The 20,803-nt window shown below is 39.1% G+C and overlaps 1 protein-coding gene and 1 long non-coding RNA gene across 2 annotated transcripts; both read right to left on the bottom strand.

Moving 5' to 3' along the window:
• LOC107647350 (serine/threonine-protein phosphatase 7 long form homolog) lies at positions 300-1,242 on the bottom strand. The gene is made up of 2 exons (XM_021108277.1): positions 1,180-1,242; positions 300-710 (listed from the first exon to the last, which is right to left on the bottom strand). Exons 1-2 carry the CDS (start codon positions 1,240-1,242, stop codon positions 300-302), a joined length of 474 nt encoding a protein of 157 aa, XP_020963936.1.
• Positions 14,003-14,549, bottom strand: LOC110268490. The gene is made up of 2 exons (XR_002356560.1): positions 14,503-14,549; positions 14,003-14,073 (listed from the first exon to the last, which is right to left on the bottom strand). It is a non-coding gene; the product is annotated as an uncharacterized LOC110268490 (long non-coding RNA).

Genomic DNA, 20,803 nt, shown 5'->3' with positions numbered 1-20,803 from the left:
CAATGGCAAGCACACGTGCACCATGGGCACGATTTCACAAGATCATGCCAAGTTGGACTCAGACACAATTGCAGATGCCATTAGGCCGTTGGTCGAAGCAGACCCCTCGATAAAGGTGAAGTCTGTTATTGCAGAAGTTCAAGGCAGGTTCAACTACACTGTGAGTTACCGCCGCAAGGCTTGGTTGGCAAAGCAGAAAGCTGTCGCAAAAGTTTTCGGTGATTGGGAAGTTTCTTACCAGACTCTGCCAGTATGGTTGAAAGCAATGACATTGAAGATGCCAAGGTCTCGTGTTCAAATTAAAACGCTCCCCGTTTCTCGGTGTCTCTGCACCGCCGGACCCAAGCAATATTAACCTTCCCCAACACGTGATCTTCCGGATCGGACTCCCGACCAAAACACGCAATGCAGTTTTCCACCAAAAACTGGTGACTGCTATCTGATCTACCCGTAACGGCCTCCCCATTAATCGGGAGACCAAAAATATAGCTCACATCTTCTAGCGTCACCATCAATTCACCAACCGAAAGATGAAATGTGTGAGTCTCTGGCTTCCAGCGTTCCACCGAAGCACTCAGTAGTGCAGAGTGACCTCTCATTTCGCCTACTTGCGAAACGTGTTGAAACCCAGTCAATGTCAGTGCCGCTGCAGCTACCTCGTTAAAGGTATCTAGCGGATCCAGTTTTCTAGGCAACAAATTCCTGATAGCCTGCAAAAAGAAAAATGATAATTATTAAATTCATAATAATATCAGTTAATAATTTGTTCAAAAAAAATTAGCAACAATAATTAAACAGTATTATTATTATCTTCAAACATAATAATAAATTATTAAAAAATCATAAATATTTATCTATGATTTATTAAACAGTATTATTATTATCTTCAAACATAATAATAAATTATTACACATTATTTTTATTAAAAATTATTAATAAGTTATTCTCATTAACATAACAACAACAACAACAATAATACAGAGATTAATTTGCCTAATAATAACAATAATAACATAAAAACAGTATTAAAAAATTTAAACCGTAATGAGAAATAAATAACAACATAATATTAGTAATAATAATATTAATAACCACAATACTACTAATTACAACACAAATAAACAAAATTCGACTATATATATATATATTCATCGTTAAATATTAAAAAAAATTACTTACCAATTGAGGATGATCCAAATACTCAATAATATGTTCTTCCAGTTTGGTAAAATTACGCACCATTTTTTTTCTGGTACACTTCTTCTTCAACAACACTTTACTTCTTCACTGTTAACTCTTGCTTCCTCGCTCTCCTTCAACTCTTCCTCACCTTGCTTCAGTAACTCGTTTTTTACTTTGCTCCCCTTCCTATTTGCGTTTTCGTTTTTATGGACCAAGCTGAACACCCTTCGAGAACACGTGGCGCGCATGTAGCTAGGAAGCCTGCAAAACGCAATTTTCGTTTGGCTCTGCTACGCTGACAAATGCAGCCTGCGTTTTGCACCGTCCCATGTTGGTCAACAGCTGCTCCGTTCGGCATGCAGGACACGTTTTGCAAGCTGGTTCCCGTCCTCGTCCAATCGCAGCCTACGTTTTGCAGTAGCTGCAGATTGTTGATTTCCAACGCCTGCAAAACGTTACCTATGTTTTGCAGGTCTCTGATCGACGCAGGTCCACATTTGTGGACAACACACCATACATTCGTATAGAAATTTATCACCATTCTTTTATCCATAACCAAATTAATTTCTGGTTAAAAATTCGAAATGACACCTTTGAATTACTTGCAATTGAAAATTAAACGATTCTTCATGACACTAATTTCAATTTTAAATAATTGATATATAGCAATATTACTTTCTTATTCAATATTACTTTCTTATTCAATATATATATATATATATGGGTTAATAGTCAAATTAATCTCTAAAAAATAAGACATTTTTTAAATTTATTTTTGAAAGATTTTTTCAAACAAATTAGTCCTTTAAAGATTGCGAATTAATCTTATTTGTCTTCCTGTCACTCCATTAACAATTTTTTTTAAAGATTGATGTTATAAAATGTTAATTGATAACATATATAATATCTGATATGTCTAATTGGATATTGACCAAATATGTTTATGAAAATTTATTAATTTACTCATTTTTTTCAATTACAAAAATTCTATTCCTAATATGACCTAATGACTAAATTGATAGATTCTCGTAAACATATTTAATCAACGTCTAATTGAATATGTTATGTGTCATGTATGCTATCAGTTAATATTTCACATTAATTATTAATCGTTGATGAAAATTGTAAGTGGAGTAACTGAAGAACAGATATGATTAATTCGTAATTTTTAAAGGACCAATTTGATTAAAAAATCTTTCAGAGACAAATTTAAAAAATATCTTATCTTTTAGGAACTAATTTGACTATTAACTCATATATTAATTAACTCATATATTAATTAATTATAGCTAAGTGAAATTGGTTATGCGATCTGTTCAAAGAGTGTCACTTTGACCTTGCCTCCTAACTAAAATACCTTGGACAAATTAATAAATCTCCTTATTACTTGGTATGTAAGACTTGACAGTTAACAAACATTATATTTCACCTAACATAATATAAAATAAATGAGCAAATACAAAATGGACTGCTCCATATTCTTCCTTTTAAACTAGTAATATATATGCTAAAACAAACATATAGTGACCATCTAGGTCTTATTAATAATTATCCAAGAAATAATCACTTTTGGAAAATATTAATGAATTAATTAATATAAATTCTAACCATTTTGTTAATTGACACTGATATTCGGCGTGGCACCTTTGAATTTTGAATTATAATAATAAAGGATTAAAGGCTGACCTTTTTTTTTTCCCCGGTTAGTAACGCTGTTGACCTTCTAAAACTATAATGATGCAAGTGAACAAAGAAGTTGCGGTGCAATCTACATGGATCTGATCCCTCTAATATGTATTATGGTAGTACGGTTTTGAAAACCTTTAACCATATAGAATTAAATTGAATTTTATTAAAAATTAAATTTTAGTTAGAATAAAAATGAATTTTAATATTTAAAATAAATTAATAAAATTATAGAATTTAATTAAATTTCAGTAATTAGAATGTTTACTTAATTAATTAAAATATTTTATTTTTCAATTAAAATTTATTTATTTCTTTTAAAAAAATTTATTTTTTATTCTTATAAAGTAAAAGATCGAAATCAGAGTCTACAATTAATAAAGTTATCGACACAAAAATAAAATAAGAGTAATTATCCAAATCAATCTCTAAGGATTTTAAAAGTTGACATTTTAGTCTCCAAGAAAAATTAATACACAGATTAATTCTCAAGGTTTTACTCTGACAGACAAATCAGTCCCCAGTTTATTTTTCGGCAAAATAATTACCCAAATCAGTCCCCAAGGATTTTAAAAACAGACGTTTTAGTCCTAAAAAAATTAATACACAGATTAATCCCAATATTTTTCTCCGTCAGACATAATAGTCCTCTGTCCAAAAAAAGTAAATTATTATTATCATTATTATTAATTGCACAATAATACTGTACCGTAATTTTTTGTATTTTTTGAACAAAAATAATGATAAATTTATTCATTAGATTCTTATGTATGTGTTCCGGGGTTACCTGAAACTGGATGATTGGACTCGAATAGGAGGCCCAAACGTTGAAGGATGGTGGTCTTCGACTTGTTCATGTCTGGGAGCCGCTGTCCGAGTTGTATGTATATGTTTGAATAGGTGGGGGGTGGTACCTGCAAGATACTTCGATGCCTAAGTCAGCAAGGGATTAAGCAAGCTTAGAATATTGGAACTTAAGTTTACCTGAGTGTGTCAGTTTATTTATAGGAGGTGAACCAATAACCACCGTTGAAGTAGTTCCACTTCTAATGGTGGATAACCGTCCCTTTATCTTAGGGTTGTTGAGATTTCTCTTCTAGAAGTGGGAGAGAGATTTACGGAGGCAGTTATTCACATAGATAAGTGTTGAGTGTATGCTTACGTCGAACCCGACCTCTTGAAAGAGGTCGGACAAATGGTAGAGGCCAATATGCTAGATTGGGCCTTTTTACATCGATTTGGGCCTGACTTTGTTATTTGAGCTAGGGTATGAATGGTGCCTGTACTCGAATCCGATCTCTTTAATATGAGTTAGGTTCGAGTATTGGTCGAACTCGGGGATACTTAGGTCGAGGTTCTCCTTTCAAGTCGGAAAACTGACGTGATTTTGATTTTAAAACCGACGTGATTTCAAATTATCAACCGTCACGTCTTTTGCTTTTCCACATCTACACGTGGAGAGCGGTTACATTGGTAACGGCGCCCCCCTTTTAATGAGTGGACTACTTTTACAGTTATGCCCCTAGCTTTCTCATTAGTACTCTTCAATGTTCCTCTTTCTCTTCTTTCGTCTTCTTTTCGAATTTTCTCTTTGTGCTTTCTTCCACATTCGAAAGTCATTCGCGCTTTGGTGCTTGCCTCCTCCGTTCCTGGGTTTTTTAGCACTTTTGGCGCCCCTTTCGTCCTTGCAGTCGGTTCTTTTTCTCCAAAAAATGTTAGTTTCTCATTACCTTCACTCTTTATTGGCTTTCACAGTATCTTCATTGTTTTTATTTAAGCATACTGAATAATCGAAGAAGAGACTCTGGGTAGGTTTCATGGCACCTTCGTTATTTGCAGTAGGAAACTTTGGATTTTTGTGCTTTTTTTATAAAAATTGTTTCCTTTGATGTGGTTTTTGTTTGAGAAAGGAACTGTGTTGTTTCAAAACCTGTTTTTGATAGTTTTTCTTTGTGCAATGTAGGTATATCTTCCTGTATACTTTCCCATTTCTAAAAATGTCTTCTTGAGTTTCTGAAGTCTTATTGAGATGGGTAGACTCCTCTATCCTTTCTGAACACCCCATAGTAGATGATGTTTTTATAACTGAACTTAGAAAATACCATAGGATCTGTAGTCTTGATGCTGACAAACCTAAATACGAGTTAGTGGCCCCAGACCCTGAGGACCGAGTTTGCTGTGGGAGGATTAATGACTCTAACCCCCACTTTGTTTTTATGTATGATTGTTTGTTTACCCGCTTGGGGGTTACCCTTCCTTTCTCTGATTTTGAAATGGAGGTGTTATCCCATTGTGGGGTGGCTCCTTCCCACCTTGATCCCAATTCTTGGGGTTTCCTCAAAATTTACCAGCTTGTCAGTCATGTACTCAATTTTCTGATCTCTTTAAAGACTTTTTTCTATCTTTTTCATTTAACAAAGCCTTTTAGTGCTAAAAATAAGTAGCAGTGGGTTTCCTTTCGAGCTATACAAGGCCGGAAAGCTTTTTCCATTTTTGATGAGTCTTTCCATGACTTCAAAAATTGCTTTTTTAAAGTTCAAGCCGTTGAAGGCCATCAACCCTTTTTTTCTGAATGAAAACAATGAGCCCCAATTTCCTCTATACTGGGTCAAAACTTCCCCTATAGAAAAATATAGCCTGGTAGATTTGGACGAGGTAGAGGAGGCTGTAGTAGAGTTTTTCCGAGAGGCTTGGGGATGGGCTCCAAACCTGGACACCAAAAAATTTCTTCTTGGATCTCTGAGCTATGTCAGGACCGAGCTAGGTAGTTTTTATTTTTGATTTTATAGCCAACTTTTCCTACTTCCGACTTGTGTACCTACCGTTTTTGCTTTCTTTTTCATAAAAATGAAAAGCGGGTCAAAAGCTTACCTAAAGGTGCAGGAGGCTAAAAGGAATGCTTGTGCCCGAGCTGCTGCACAAGAGGTCGGAACCTCTGCCACTTCTCCTTCTCAAAGCTCGGGTTTGGGGACTTCTTCCTCTTAGCCGATTTTGGTAAATCCAATTCCTACTCCTCCTCTTCCTCCCCCCAGTTCTTTCTTCCTCGGAATCTGAAAAGAAAAAACACAAGATCTCAGAAGTCGGTGCCTCTAACGTCGGGGACACCGGCTTTGATAGAGTGAAATTTTCTAGGAAGCACATCCTTCCACATAGTCAAATTGCTATGGATGATGCTGCTATCCGCAATCATTTTCAGATTTTAATCCGAGGAAGAATTCAGATTGCCGAGGTATGTATCTCTCTTCTTGATATATTGGAAAAAACCCCTTTGAGTGCGACCTAGCATTCTTTGGAGAATCTCTAGGGGCGAATTGCTATGTATCAAGAAGATGAGAAGAGGCTACAGGAGGAGAATGCTCAGCTGAAGGAAGAACTCTCCCAATCCCGGGAAAGAGAGAAGCAGTTAATGGGCTCTTGTGCAATGGCTGAGGGTTTGAAGGAAAAGGCTGAGCAAAACTACGTTAGGATTTTTTCGGCCAACATTGACTTGAAAACGGAGGTGGAAAAGCTTTGGGAGGGCTATCAGGACTTGGAGGACTCCATTGTCGAAGGGACTAAGGAGGTGTTCAGGGTTTTGAAGGAACATGTCAGAGTTATTGCTCCCTACTTGGACTTGTCACCTCTTCACCCTGACAAGGTTGTTATCAATGGAGAGATAGTTTTTCCTCCTTGTCCTGAAATAGACTCCGAGTTGAAGATGGCAGGGAAACGTATAATTGAATCTCCTCCTCGTGAAGTCACTGCACCCAAGGAGTTACTGCCGAGTTCTTCTGCCCACCTGATGCTGCTTCGACCTCCGTGGCCGAAGAGGTTCCCCCGACCCCTCCGACTTCTGTGACTGACCCGACTTCCCCTTCAGATGATAATTCTCTCATTGGTCCTATTTGAATCTGTCCTTTAAGGCCCAGGTTGTGGGTCCGTTTTATGAACACTTTATGTATGTTTGTTTATTTTTGCTTTGATGGCTCCTAACTCTTGATTCTTTTTAATAGGATCTTTAAACAACAATTTTTGTTTTCTAATCCTTTTTGAATAGGACCTTTAACAAAGTTGTCGCTTTTTATTCGTGTGACGACATCTCTTTTTTGCTGTTTGATGAAACTTTTGTTGAAGGATTTTTAGGTTATAAGGTCTTTTGCGAAAAAATCCTTTGCTGTTTTGAACTTCAAGTTTGCAAAGCTTTTAAGAGGGCTTTTTATCAAATGGTCCTTTTTTTTTTATCTAAGTTAGATAATTTTGTTACTGTCCAATAAAACTATAAGAAAACCTTTTTGCTAAGCAATCTTTTGTCTTGGCAAGGCTTTTATGGAAAAGTCTTTACCATTGATCCTTTAAGGGGCTTTTCTGTTTCTTTGTTTTCCATTAGTTCTCATACGTTCAATTTTGCTTCGCTTATTGAATCGTTTCCATAACTTAGGTTATTCTTGCGATGCATTTCGTTTCGCTCGGGCTAAGTTGTTAGCTATCTTATTTCCGAGCTGTTATGATCGTCTTTTATAACCTCTTTACCCCGACTTGTACCTCGTCACTTTATCTTGCCGACCATCTAGGTCGGGTCATGGATTTTTGCACTTTTTTGAGCTTAAGTCAGTGTGAATCGTAGTGATGGTAAATGGAAATTCAAAAGAAAAAGATAATAAAGGGAGAGATATTATTATTAATGTAATGTGGCTTTACAAGGATGCTTTTGCTACTAAGGGAATAAATTTCATACCCCTAGCCCTTGCTTTAATGCCTCGTTAAAACCCCTTCCAGGAAAATCCTCTTTAGGAAAAAACCATGAAGTCGAGAAAAAGAGTATATCAGGGAGTAAGGTTTGCTTCTAGCTGTAATATCTCTTCATATTGCAAGCGTGCCACGACCTTGGGAGCTCAGAACCTCCTAGGTCGGACACTTTATAGTAGCCTTTTCCTAAGACCTCAACTATCTTGTAGGGTCCCTTCCAGTTCGCAGCGAGTTTCCCTTCTCCCGACTTGTTCGTCCTGATGTCATTTCGGATGAGAACTAAGTCATCCAAGGCGAAGCTTCTTTGAATAAATCTTTGGTTGTATCTTGTCGCCATCCTTTGTTTTAATGTTGTTTCTCTTATCCGGGCTTGTTCTCAAATTTCTGGGAGTAGTTCGAGTTCTTCTTTGTGGGCTTGAACGTTTCCGACCCCATCATAGAATCTCACCCTTGGACTTTTCTTATTAATCTCAATAGGAATCATGGCTTCTATGCCATAAGCTAGTCGGAAGGGTGTTTCACCAGTGGTTGAGTGAGGTGTAGTTCGGTAAGCCTATAATATTTGAGGGAGTTCTTCCACCCAGACCCATTTTGCTTCTTGAAGTCACTTCTTTAATCCTGCCAATGTAACTTTATTGGCTGCCTCAGCTTGCCCATTCACCTGGGGATGTTCTACCGAAGTGAATTGATGCTTGATCTTCATGCTGGATACCAGGCTTCTGAATGTGGAGTCTGTGAACTGAGTACCATTATCTGTAGTGATAGAGTGGAGAACCCCAAACCGGGTGATTATGTTCTTGTAGAGGAACTTCCGACTTATCTGTGCTGTTATCGTGGCCAGTGGCTCTGCTTCTATTCACTTGGTGAAGTAATTCACTCCTACAATAAGGTATTTGACCTGACCTGACGCTTGGAGAAATGGTCCGAGTAGGTCCAATCCCCATTTTGCAAATAGCCATGGAGCGGTTACACTAATGAGCTCTTCGGGGGGGAGCGACGTGGAAGTTTGTCTGCATTTGGCAGGGCTGGCACTTTTTAATGAAGTCGGTAGTGTCCTTTTGCAAAGTCGGCCAAAAGAACTCAGTTCGTATCACCTTTCTGGCTAAGGACCTTGCTCCGAGGTGATTTCCACAAATCCCATTATGTACCTCTTCCAGGACTTCTTCTGTCTTAGAGGTTGGGATGTACTTCAGCAATGGTGTAGATATCCCCCTTCTATAAAGGACATTCTGTACCATAGTATAGTTCTGTGCTTCCCTTATGATTTTTTGGGCCTCCTTTTGCTCCTCGGGAAGGATATCAAATTTCTGATATTCAATTAAGAGAGTCATCCATCTGAGGTCCAAGCCAGAGACAGACAAGACGTCTGGCTTGCTATCCATCTTTATGACTGAGGGTTTCTGGAGATTTTCTTGTATCAGGCTCCTATTACTTCCTCCTGGCTTGGTACTTGCTAGTTTGGAAAGAGCATCGGCTCTGCTGTTGAGCTCCCTTGTTATATGTCTTGCTTCAGTCTCAAGGAACTACCTGGGATGCTCGAGTATTTTTTCCAAGTACCTTTTCATGTTGGGATCTTTTTCCTGGTACTCTCCATTAATTTGAAAAGTTACTACTTGAGAGTCGCTGAAGATTATCACCTTGGTAGCATTTACCTCTTTGGCAAGTTTTAGTCCTACAATCAGAGCTTCATATTCAGCCTGGTTATTGGAGGCAGGGAAGTCAAATTTCAGGGATACTTATATTTGGGTTCCCTCTTGATTGACCAGTGCTATACCAACTCCGCTCCCGACCTTATTGGAGGACCCGTCTACATCTCCCAAGTTGTGGAGGCCTCCTCTTGGTCGCCTGCATATTCGGCTATGAAGTCGGTGAGACACTGAGCTTTGATTGCTGTCCGAGCTTCATATTTCAAATTAAACTCGAATAGCTCTATAGCCTATTGAACCATTCTGTCCACAATATCCGTTTTTTGAAGGATTTGCTTCATGGGCTGGTTCGTCCGAACTCTGATGATGTGGGCCTAAAAGTAAGGCCGGAGTTTTTTGGATGCCACAATTAAGGCATATGCAAACTTTTCAAATTTTTGGTACCTTAACTCGGGGCCCTGTAATACTTTGCTAGTGAAGTAGATGGGATGTTGTCTAACCTCATCTTCTCGTATTAATGCTGACGCTACAGCCTTCTCGACAACTAGATATAATACGAGTTCTTCCCCTGCTTTTGGCCGGGTGAGGATGGAGGTTGCCTCAAAAATTTTTTGAACTCCTCGAAAGCTTCTTCGCATTCAGGAGTCTATTCGAACTGGCATCCTTTTTTAATTAATGAAAAAAGTGATAGGGATCTCATTGCTGATCCCGCCAAGAATCTGGATTTGCTGCAAGTCGGCCATTCAATTACTGGACTTCTTTCAAACAGGTCGGACTCTTCATTTTTAGGATTGCTTTACACTTGTCAGGGTTAGCTTCAATCCCCCTTTGTGTTAGCATGAATCCTAGGAATTTTCCAGCTTCCACTGCGAAGGCGTGCTTAGTGGGATTTAACCTCATCCCGTGCCCTCTTATGGTATTGAAGACTTGTGAGAGGTCGGTCAAGAGGCTAGCCTCATCCTTGGTCTTTACCAACATGTCATCTACGTATACCTCCATTAAGTTTCCAAGGTGAGGTGCAAATAATTTATTCATCAGCCTTTGATATGTGACCCCTGCATTTTTTAGTCCAAATGGCATGACCACGTAGCAATAATTTTCTCTGGGCGTGATGAAGGATATTTTCTCCTGATCCGGCTTATACATCGGGATTTGATTATATCTTGAGTAGGCATCCATGAATGACAAATATTGATATCCCGAGCTGGAATCTACTAGGGCATCAATATTAGATAGAGGATATGGGTCCTTTGGATACGTTTTATTAAGGTCGGTGTAATCGACGCACATCCTCCACTTGCCATTCTATTTTTTGACCAACACCACATTTGCCAGCCAGGTCGGATACTTGTCTTCTCTGATGAATCCAGCCTCTAGCAAGGCTTGTACTTGTTCTTCGACCACTTGAGTTCATTCTGGCCCGAGCTTTCGTCTCCTTTGCTGGATAGGTCGGGATCCCGTATAGACAGCCAATCTGTGTGACATAAGCCTGGGATCTATCCCAGGCATGTCGGAGGTTTTCCAGGCGAAAAGGTCAGAATTTTCTCGTAGGAGCTTTGCGAGCTCTTGCTTCAGTTCTGCCCCTATGTTGGCTCCTATACTGGTGTTTTTTCCGACCTCCTGTCCAATCTTGATTTCTTCCGTCTTTCCTCCGGGCTGTAGTCGTAACTCTTCTCTCGCTCGAACTCCTCCGAGCTCCACTGTATTGACTTCCTTGCCCTTTTCTCTTAGGTTCAGGCTTTCATTGTAACACTTCCTTGCCAACTTCTGATCTTCTTTTATGGTAGCAATTCCCTCTGGTGTTGGAAACTTCATACAAAGATGAGGGGTTGAGACAACCGCTCCCAGCCGTTTTAATGTCGTCCGACCTATCAGGGAATTATAAGCGGAGGCTACATTGACAATAATGAAGTCGATGCTTAAGGTCTTTGACTTCGATCCCCTTCCAAAAGTAGTGTGTAGGGAGATGAAGCCTAGTGGTGTGATAGGAGCATCTCCTAACCCGAAGAGTGTATCCGGGTAGGCTTTTAGCTCTCTTTCGTCTAGCCCCAACTTATCGAATGCCGGCTTAAATAATATGTCGGCTGAGCTCCCTTGGTCCACCAGAGTTCTGTGTAAGTGATCATTGGCAAGGATCATGGTGATTACCATAAGGTCATCATGCCCGGGTATGACACCTTGTCCATCTTCTTTGGTAAAGGAGATGGTAGAGAGGTCGGGTCCATCACTCCCGATCTGATAGGTGTCTTTTCTGAGACGACTTAGTAAGTCCTCCTACAGGAAACCCTCCCAAAATCATATAAATATGTCGCTCTGGGGTTTGGGGGGTGGACCTTTCTGTTCGAAGTCTTCGCCATCTCTCTTCCTTTTTTCCCGACTGCTTGACCTTTCCATGAGATATCTGTTCAACCGACCTTCCCTGGCCAGCTTTTCTATCACATTTTTTAGGTCATAGCAATCATTTGTTGAGTGTCCATAAAGCTTATGGTACTCGCAATACTCATTACGACTTCCTCCCTTTTTATTTTTTATTGGGCGAGGGGGAGGAAGCTTCTCAGTATGACAAATTTCCCTATACACGTCTACGATGGAAACTCTCAATGTTTCCCTTTCTTTTGATTGTTGAGGGTTCCCAATTCACCAATTTGGTTCTTGTAACCTGGCATTTTCCTCCATGTTGATGTACTTCTCAGCTCGTTCTTGTACATCGCTCAAGGAAGTCAGATGTCTCTTTGAGATGGACTGGGAGAAAGGTCCTTCTTGGAGTCCATTGACGAGTCCATTATTACTGCCTCTGTAAGCAGGTCCTGGATTTCTAAGCATACGTTATTGAACCTCTTCATGTAGTCTTTCAGAGGCTCTCCGACCTCCTGTTTTACTCCGAGTAGACTAGGTGCATGCTTAACCTTGTCTTTCTATATTGAGAATCGCGTGAGAAACTTACGCGAGAGATCGTCAAAGTTGATGACCGACTTGGGGGGAAAGCTATCGAACCACTTCATGACCGCCTTTGTTAAGGTCGTCGGAAAGGCCTTACAGCGAGTAGCGTCTAACGCGTTGGCTAAGTACATCCGACTTTTAAAGTTACTGAGGTGATGTTTCAGATCAGTTGTCCTATCATATAGGTTCATGTCAGGACTTTTGAAGTTCTTGAAAACTTTAGCCTTCATGATGTTCTCAATGAACAGGTCTTCTTCCCCCAAAGGGGTATCCTCCCGATCTGCGTGAGAATCCTTATTTCCGAGGTTGGATTCCAACTTCGAGAACTTTTCTTCAAACTCTTTTCGTCACTCGATTTCTTTCCTAAGACTCCTCTCTACCTCACGTTGTCGCTCTAGCTCTTGTTCTAGTTGCTCGAGTCGACCTTGGTGGCCATGTAGTAACCCTATGATGTCAGTGGAATGAGTTTGCGCCTCCCTTCCAAGCTGATGAGCCTCAGAGGAGATTTTCTTTGATCCCTGAGCACCCGAGGGGCCTTCACCGTGTGGTCCCTCCGTTCTTGACATAGGTATTATTGCTTGGTCATTATTGACCGCGTCCTGATGCTCTTGATCGAACTCAGATGTAGTGTGCCCGTCTTCAGGTTGGTCATCTGCCATTGTGCATTGATCTCTGGGTCCCCGACAATTGCGCCAATGTTCCAGAAGTTACCTAAAATCAGATGATTGGACTCAAATGGAAGGCCCAAATGTTGAAGGATGGTGGTCTCCGACTTATTCATGTCTAGGAGCCACTGTCTGAGTTGTACGTATGTGTTTGAATAAGTAGGGGGTGGTACCTGCAAGACACTTCGATGCCTAAGTCAGCAAGGGGTTAAACAGGCTTAGAATATTGGAACTTAAGTTTACCTGAGTCTGAGTGTGTCAGTATATTTATAGGAGGTGAACCAATAACCACCGTTGAAGTAGTTCCACTTCTGATGGTGGATAACCATCCCTTTTATCTTAAACTGTTTGATATTTTTGTATTTAATATAATCAAAAGATGTCCTGTTTAAAAAAAAATGTTTGTATTAAAAAATTATTTTAATTTAGATTTCAAAGCATCATTATTCATCTTATTTGTTTCTAATAAAAAGAGTGTATTAATATGCTAGTGTCATCATCCACATACATAAAGCTAAGTTAATAATAATAAAGGTCGACATATAGTAAAAGTAAAATAGACGGGAGACTGTTATGTCTGACAGAAAAAAATGTTGGGGATTAATCTGTGTATTAATTTTCTTTGGTGATTAAAATGTCCGCTTTTTGGGGACTGATCTAGGTAATTACTTTACTGAAAAATAAATTGAGGACTGATTTGTCTGCCGGAATAAAATCTTAGGGATTGATTTGTATATTAATTTTTCTTAAGGACTAAAATGTCCACTTTTAAAATCTTTAGAGACTGATTTGAATAATTACTCATAAATTAAATTATCTACTAATGATTTACAAATAATTTAATTTAAAATTTAACAAAAATAAATTTATGCAACATAAATATTTGTTTATCAAAATAAAAAATATAAAATATCACTCAAAGTCTACTTTTAAAAGGCAAATGATTTTTGTGATTTAACCTTTTTGATAAAATATTTTTGATGGAACAGTTGTATTATCTGGTTGAACTAAAAATTAATATTCAAATGTTATTATAAGTTTAAGAATTTGATAAAAATGATAATTGACTATTTTATATTAATAGATCGACAAAAAAATTCATGCTCGAACGCTTGTTTGATCACTTAAAATATGTAAAAATTTTGTAATTTATTTCTCATACATAACTATATTAGATATATAACAACTGAAACAAAGCAATACACATATTAAACTGAAAATGTACGTACCTTATGAGGCTAAAAAATTTGGTTATGGAAGTAGGAAGAGTGTTATACCTTAACGTGATAATTTTTGATGTTTTTTAAAATTATGGGAGGTATATACATTGGACTCTTTAATTTGTGTTTAAAAAATTTTAAAAATTTGGGTATACAAATCGGACCAATCGATTAATGTTTAAAAAATTAAAAAAATTTGGAGTATATAAATCGGACTGTTCGATTTGTGTACTCCAAATTTTTTTAATTTTTTAAACACAAATCGAACGGTCTGAGTGCAGAAATCGAATTATTCGATTTTTGTACCTCTTAAAAATTGGACGATCTAATTTATATTTCATAAATTAAATCATCCTACATTTTAAAAAAAATACTACCGTATATCATAATTTAAAAAAAATACTATTATTAGCCCAATATTAAAAATAAAAATGTGACCTTATGATAGACGGTGAAGCATATATAAATTATATATATATATTGAAGAGTAAACTACCATTTATACCCATAGAAGTTGAAAATGCTGACAAATCTACCCACAAAAGACGAAAACTACCAAATGTATCCATCAATCATGAGTTCTGTGGGACGAAACTAACCAATCCATATTCCGGCGTTGACTCCGTCAGTAACACTCCCTACGTGGCACTTCACGGCGTGACATGGCTTGGGGGACTGCACACGTGGATTGCTGACATGTCTGACTGTTATAATATACCCTCAACCCCAAAATTTCCCAAATTCAAACATTCTTTCATCCAAAGCACGAACCCTAGATTCACAATAATCTTCGAAATTATACCAATGTCGAGGCGAAGACTCTTTACTCCACCTTCGAACGGCAGCGGTAGTGTGTCTGGAAGCTCAATTTCAAAACGGGTGCATGATAGGAAGTTCAATGGCAGATGTTTCCGTGGGTTGGGGGTGACGCTGTTACAATCCGGGACGGCGATGAATCTTGGGAGGTGGTTCGTCCGTTGTCCCAATTGGAAGGTAACCCGTTGTACACCTTATTTTGTGGAAGTTGAATGTGCATCTGATTTTACTTTTTTTGCCATGGATAGAACTCAGACTGCAACTTCTTTGCATGGGTAGACGAAATCGAAGGGCAGTGGGAGGGTGAGGGTTTGAGGAGAGCACTGTCGAAAAGAAAGATGCAGGAAGATATTGATGAGGCTGAGGCTGAAGTGAAAATGCTCACCAGATTAGGGAGCTTTGAAGCTGAGTTTAGCAAAATTAGGTTTTGGCTTCTGATGATATCAATGGCTGTGGTTTGTAATGTTGTGTGCACTGTGTATCTGATTCTTATGAGGGTTTGATCCTTATTAGTTGTTAGTGTAAGATCATTATAAAAATACCCATGATCGATTCTAAATATGTCATTTATGCACACTTGGTATCCAATTAATGTCAGATGTAGCATTATAAGTTGTGTAACATGAAAAAATTATGTGGTACTAATTGCAATTCTTGTTTACTTTCTGGTCCAAAATAACATCAAAGACAGGCATAATATCCTGATAAGTATGTAGTAGCTGGCTTACAGAAATGTGCAAGATACTACTAAGAGTTATCAAAACGTAAACAAAATAAGGCATAGTATGTGACATGTCCAACAATTGTATGGTAAACTGCCAACAGGATTACAAAAAAAACATAACTTATAAAACTATTGCTTCACGGAATTGGAGTGGAGTTGCTGCTTCCGCTTGACCCCTCTTTCAAGTGTGCAGTTGTTGACCCCTTTTTGGCTGGCGGACGGAATGCTGGCTGCGGCCACCTCCTTGAGGTTGATACTCTAACTGTGGGAGTTGGCATGAACTCCATGAACCTTGAAGTAGTACCCTGGGAGGCAGCTTGCATAGTTTGAGGTGTCACAGTGGGTGGCACATCAGAGGCTGGGGGTGATGGACTAGTAGTAGTTGGTGTTGTTGGGCTGACAATAGGCGGAGGAGGTCGTGGTTGCTGAATAGTTGGTGGCGGTCTCCTCACATTCTTCTTCTTCTTTGGTGGCCTTTTTGTAGTGGGTGGCCTAACTGGGGTGGTCTCCTGTTCATATAGAAACGTATGAGTGACATAATGACATAAAACTTGTAACTTGTAAAATGAGAATGCAAAATAAATCAATAGAGTTACAGGCGGGGGCTGAGTTGCTGCTGCTTCAGTTGCTTCAACAGCTTCAAGAGTTTCCTCCCAGAACATCTCCTCCAATCTTGCCGCCTCCTCCTCGTCATCCACAGCAGGTGGGTGTTGACTTGCACTTTGTCCCCCAGCACTCCCAGCCATTGCCTCCTTCTTCTTGGAACAGCTGCGACTGTTATGTCCAGTCTGCAGTAACATGTGGCATGAAGTTATAAGTGGAGCATGAATTCATAAGTGATGTAACATATGATGTCTGATTTACCTTTAGGAAATACTTGCAGGTGATGGGGCCATAATTTCTGGGGGCCCTATGTGGATCTGGGGTGGGTTCCTTTGGGGCGTCGTTCCTTTTGTCTCGTTTCGACTTTGGCCTCCCAATCTGCTTCTTGTATACTGGTGGCAGTACAGATGGTAGGTCAACATGCTCCCAGTATTCTTGACTTGGAACAGGTTGGATGATGAACTAGTATGTGCTGTTATATGCCCCATGGAAAGCCAGTTGTGTGCATGTTCCTCTGGTCGCCTATTCTGGTATGCAAGGGCAGCACATGCATGCCTGCATGGCAAGCCAGTCAGTTGCCGAAATCTGCAACTGCAAGTCCTCTTTTCTAAATCCACCATAACCTTATGTGGCAAGCACTGAACTTCATACACATTTCCAGGATCATCTCTAGTGGAAAACGGCCGCCACTTATTGCTCTCCCTTTTTTCTTTTTCCAGCCTACTCTGCTGCACCGAAGTGATAACTCCGTTATATCCCACCAACGCCTTCTTGTTTCTAGCAATTATGCTCATCATGTAAACCCTCACCTCTTCCAGCATAGTTATAATAGGCTTCCCTCTTATCTTCTTGATCCTAGAATTGAACGATTTGCAGTTGTTGTTCGTGTAATTGTCAGACTTTGGGTATTCACTAAAGCCAGACATACTCCATTGACTTGGAGGGATCCTGTTCAGATACTCCCAAGCATGTGGATTAACCCGTCTGATCCGATCCAGTACAGCATTGAACTCTTGGGAGGTTGTGGCCTTGGCACACCTCCACATTGCCATCTTCAACTCTGTATCACCCCACTATTTTCTGAAGTTCTGCCATATGTGCATAGCACAATATCTATGATGAGCACCTGGGTTTACTTCACGCATAGCAGGGATGAGGCCCTAGTGGGGAAAAGTAAAGCAAGTAAATGATTATCCCCTATGAAGAACTGTTCATATAGGACAGCAGTAACTATTTAAAGAACATTGTAAACTGGTAATTATAAAGGCATACACGAACAATAAGAATTGCAACCATTACCTTCTGCATGTCTGACATGAAGTTAATTCCATTTATAGCTGTGTCCCCTAAGTCTTGTTGGAGAAGTTCGAGAAACCACTTCCAACTATCCTTGCATTCGCACTCCACCACAGCATAGGCTATAGGGTATATATGGTTATTGGCATCGTGGCCGATGGCAGTCAACAACTGCCCAGGGTAGTATCCCTTCAAAAAAGTACCATCTAACCCGATAAAAGGCCTGCAGCCAACCGAAAAGCCCTTCTTACACCCTTCCAAGCAGATGTAAATTCGTTTGAATTTATACCCAGTCCCTTCGACATAATCAGTGCTAATCCTTACGGTGGAGCCAGGGTTGGTCCTTATTATTTCATTGGCATAATCCCGTAGAAGTGCATACTGAGCTCTCTCTGATCCTTCTATTAGTTCTTTCGCATTCATCATTGCACGGTATATCTTCCTCTCATTGACAATCACATCAAACTCCTTCTTGAAACAATCATGTGCCTGCCTTTGAGTCATGTCTGGATGGTCACGGATCTTGTCCTCAAGCTCTTCAACAACCCATTTTCCATTTACAGATTTGTTCTTATTAACCCTGCTACAGGTATGTTCGTTGACAAAGATCTTCACCTGGAAGCTTAATGGAAACGACCGTTTTGCACAATATATCTGCCATGGGCAATTCTCGTCATAACAAATGGCCTTGCACCTAGTTGAATCAACTCTTGGAAAGAATATGCTTCGCCCTAGGTTGATGTTGAACTTCCTAACTGCCTTCTTGAAATGCTCCAGATTCTCAAATTCCATCCCAACCTCTAGCCTTACCTCCCTAACTGGAGCATCGGGATTAGCTTGAGGAAATGCTGCTTGTTGACTGTCTTCATCATCACTTACAACAGAATCCAGCTCTTCAGACTCGTAACAATGCATCCCTGCACTTGGCTCAGACATATCTTCACCCTCCACAGGTATAAAGATTGAAGGATGCTTGTTTGGATCCTGGTTAGGTATGAAGGTTTGCCCTGATGGAGGAGGCCTGACTGTTGATCGTCTCTTCCGCTTCTTTGGACTACCACCACCCACATCTGGGTTTGTAGACGGTTCGGGCTGTGAACTGCTAGGTTGACTCTCTTCACAAGGTGTTTTAGTCTCATTCTGAATGGTCTGCTCCTGAGACTCTGGTTCGTTGCAAGGTTGTGGAATATATTGTGTGAAAACCTCATTAGATTCCGCAGGCCCTTTATCAACTGTGGGAGCCACTGACTCCGCAGACACTGGATTTCGGTGCCCAGTTTCTTGACTTCCAACTGTCACACGTGGTTGTTCAGGCTCTGGAAGAGTCTTCTCCAACGGATTTTCGAAGGTTACCTTTGGTGAGTGTGTGGGGAGATTTGGTTCGTCACTGCCTACTTTTGGTTGTTCTGTGTTTGTTGTGGTAAGATGGACATCTTTCTCCACCGCATCATCCTCTGTATGGGTATCCGGTCCAGCCATACCTCCTTCAGTCTCACTGATCTTCACCACTCTCTTATGCTTCTTCTTTGATGTTGGGGGTCTCCTAACACACAGTTTGGTTTTGTGTTTCACTGGGGTCTTCGTAACATTTAAAATCTCAAGATCTGGTTCAGGTTCATTGTTTTCTTTTGCAAACTGAGGAAGGTTAACTGGATGCTCAGTGACCACCTCAACTCTCCTCCCATTAGCAATGGCTGCTTCGTACATAGTCACCATATCCATGTCAAGTCTAAGCAACCTCAACCCACCATCCAACTCCTTCCCAGGTTTAAGCCAGTAAAGCTCGCTCACGTCAGTGTACCCTATATCCTTTACTAAGTCATTCATGAAGAACCTATTTAGGGTATCGACATTCACTCGTTCAATCTCTGTTTTCTCACCCCCAACGTGTGCCACTCTGCCATCATCACCCTTTTGAAATTTTTCTCTGTGACTAATGACTAACGTAATGTGAATAGTTGCCATCTGCAAACAGACACACTCTAATTAACAACCAAATTATAGCAAATACAAGCACACCCTAATGAAAACCCAGTTTCCACAACCATGCACCGAAAACAAGAAAACCATGACATAGAGATCAACGGTTACTACTTACCTATGGATGATACCACGCAACTCCACCCGCCCAAACGGTCCACACCAATAAGCACCCTCTCTTCAATACGGAGATTGTCGTCGGCCTGGGAGGTTTTCTTTGATTGTTGAAGATGAACAGTTTCTTCCTAGGGCTCTACCCTTTGTTTTCTGAAACGCGCGAAGATGAAAAACCTTTGCTAACTGTTCATTTCTAATTTCCCTTTTTTTTCAAAAAAAAATTCAAAATTCAACTATTTTTTAACTAATTATAATTATAATATCCACATGTGCATCCCCCAAGCCATGTCACGCCGTGAAGTGCCACATAGGGAGTGTTACTGACGGAGTCAACGCCGGAATATGGATTGGTTAGTTTCTTTTCACGGAACTCATGATTGATGGATACATTTGGTAGTTTCCGTTTCTTGTGGGTAGATTTGTCAGCGTTTTCAACTTCCATGGATAGAAATGATAGTTTACTCTATATTGAAACAAAGCAATACGCCAATACACATATATTAAAGTGAAATTGTACGTACCTTATGGCAGTCGGTGAAATACAAAAGAAAAGTTGAGTAGAAGTGCTGAGAAAGACGTATACGTTGAGAGGTGAAAAGTTTTAAAAGTGAATGAGTAAAATAAATAACTAGATTATATAGATATTTTGGATATTTTATCTTTTAAATAAAATTTTAATGGAATAGAATTTTAAATTAAATCTAATGGAATAGAAATTAATTTTGAGAGAAAATAGTAAAATTGAATTGAATTTTATTTAAATTAATAATCTTTTTATTTTAGATGCTGTAATTTAATTCAGTTTTTTGTGGAAATTGAATTTCAATAAAATTTTCAAACATCCCATGAGTAAATAGCAAAAAAGTCTCTAATTTATTTATCTACGGATATTTTAGTTTTCTAAGATTAAAAGATATATTAATTTTTTTTCATAGAATGCATGACATATTTATCCCTTTGTAGAGTTAGGAGTGAAAAATGTAACGAAATTTACTAATTTGAAAGGAATTGCTGAATTGTCCATAACTTGCTGATGTGGATAGGTGAATGTTAAAATAGGATAAATAAATGTAATAATCTGCCTTATGTAAGTGATAAAATTGAAATTATAATTTTAAGTTGTTTTATTAAAATTAATTTGAATTATAATCATTTAATTAATAAAAAAGTAACATGTCATGCGTTGTTCATTTTTTTTAATCT

Source organism: Arachis ipaensis, chromosome B01 (assembly GCF_000816755.2).
Source record: "Arachis ipaensis cultivar K30076 chromosome B01, Araip1.1, whole genome shotgun sequence".
Classification (NCBI taxonomy): domain Eukaryota; kingdom Viridiplantae; phylum Streptophyta; class Magnoliopsida; order Fabales; family Fabaceae; genus Arachis; species Arachis ipaensis.
This window is presented reverse-complemented; position numbering and strand designations above follow the sequence as displayed.

Coding starts and splice junctions, on each gene's coding strand:
- LOC107647350 (XM_021108277.1), bottom strand. CDS start 1,242: ATGGTGCGTAATTTTACCAAACTGGAAGAACATATTATTGAGTATTTG. Junction 711..1,179: donor ATTTGGATCATCCTCAATTG/GTAAGTAATTTT, acceptor TTCTTTTTGCAG/GCTATCAGGAATTTGTTGCC.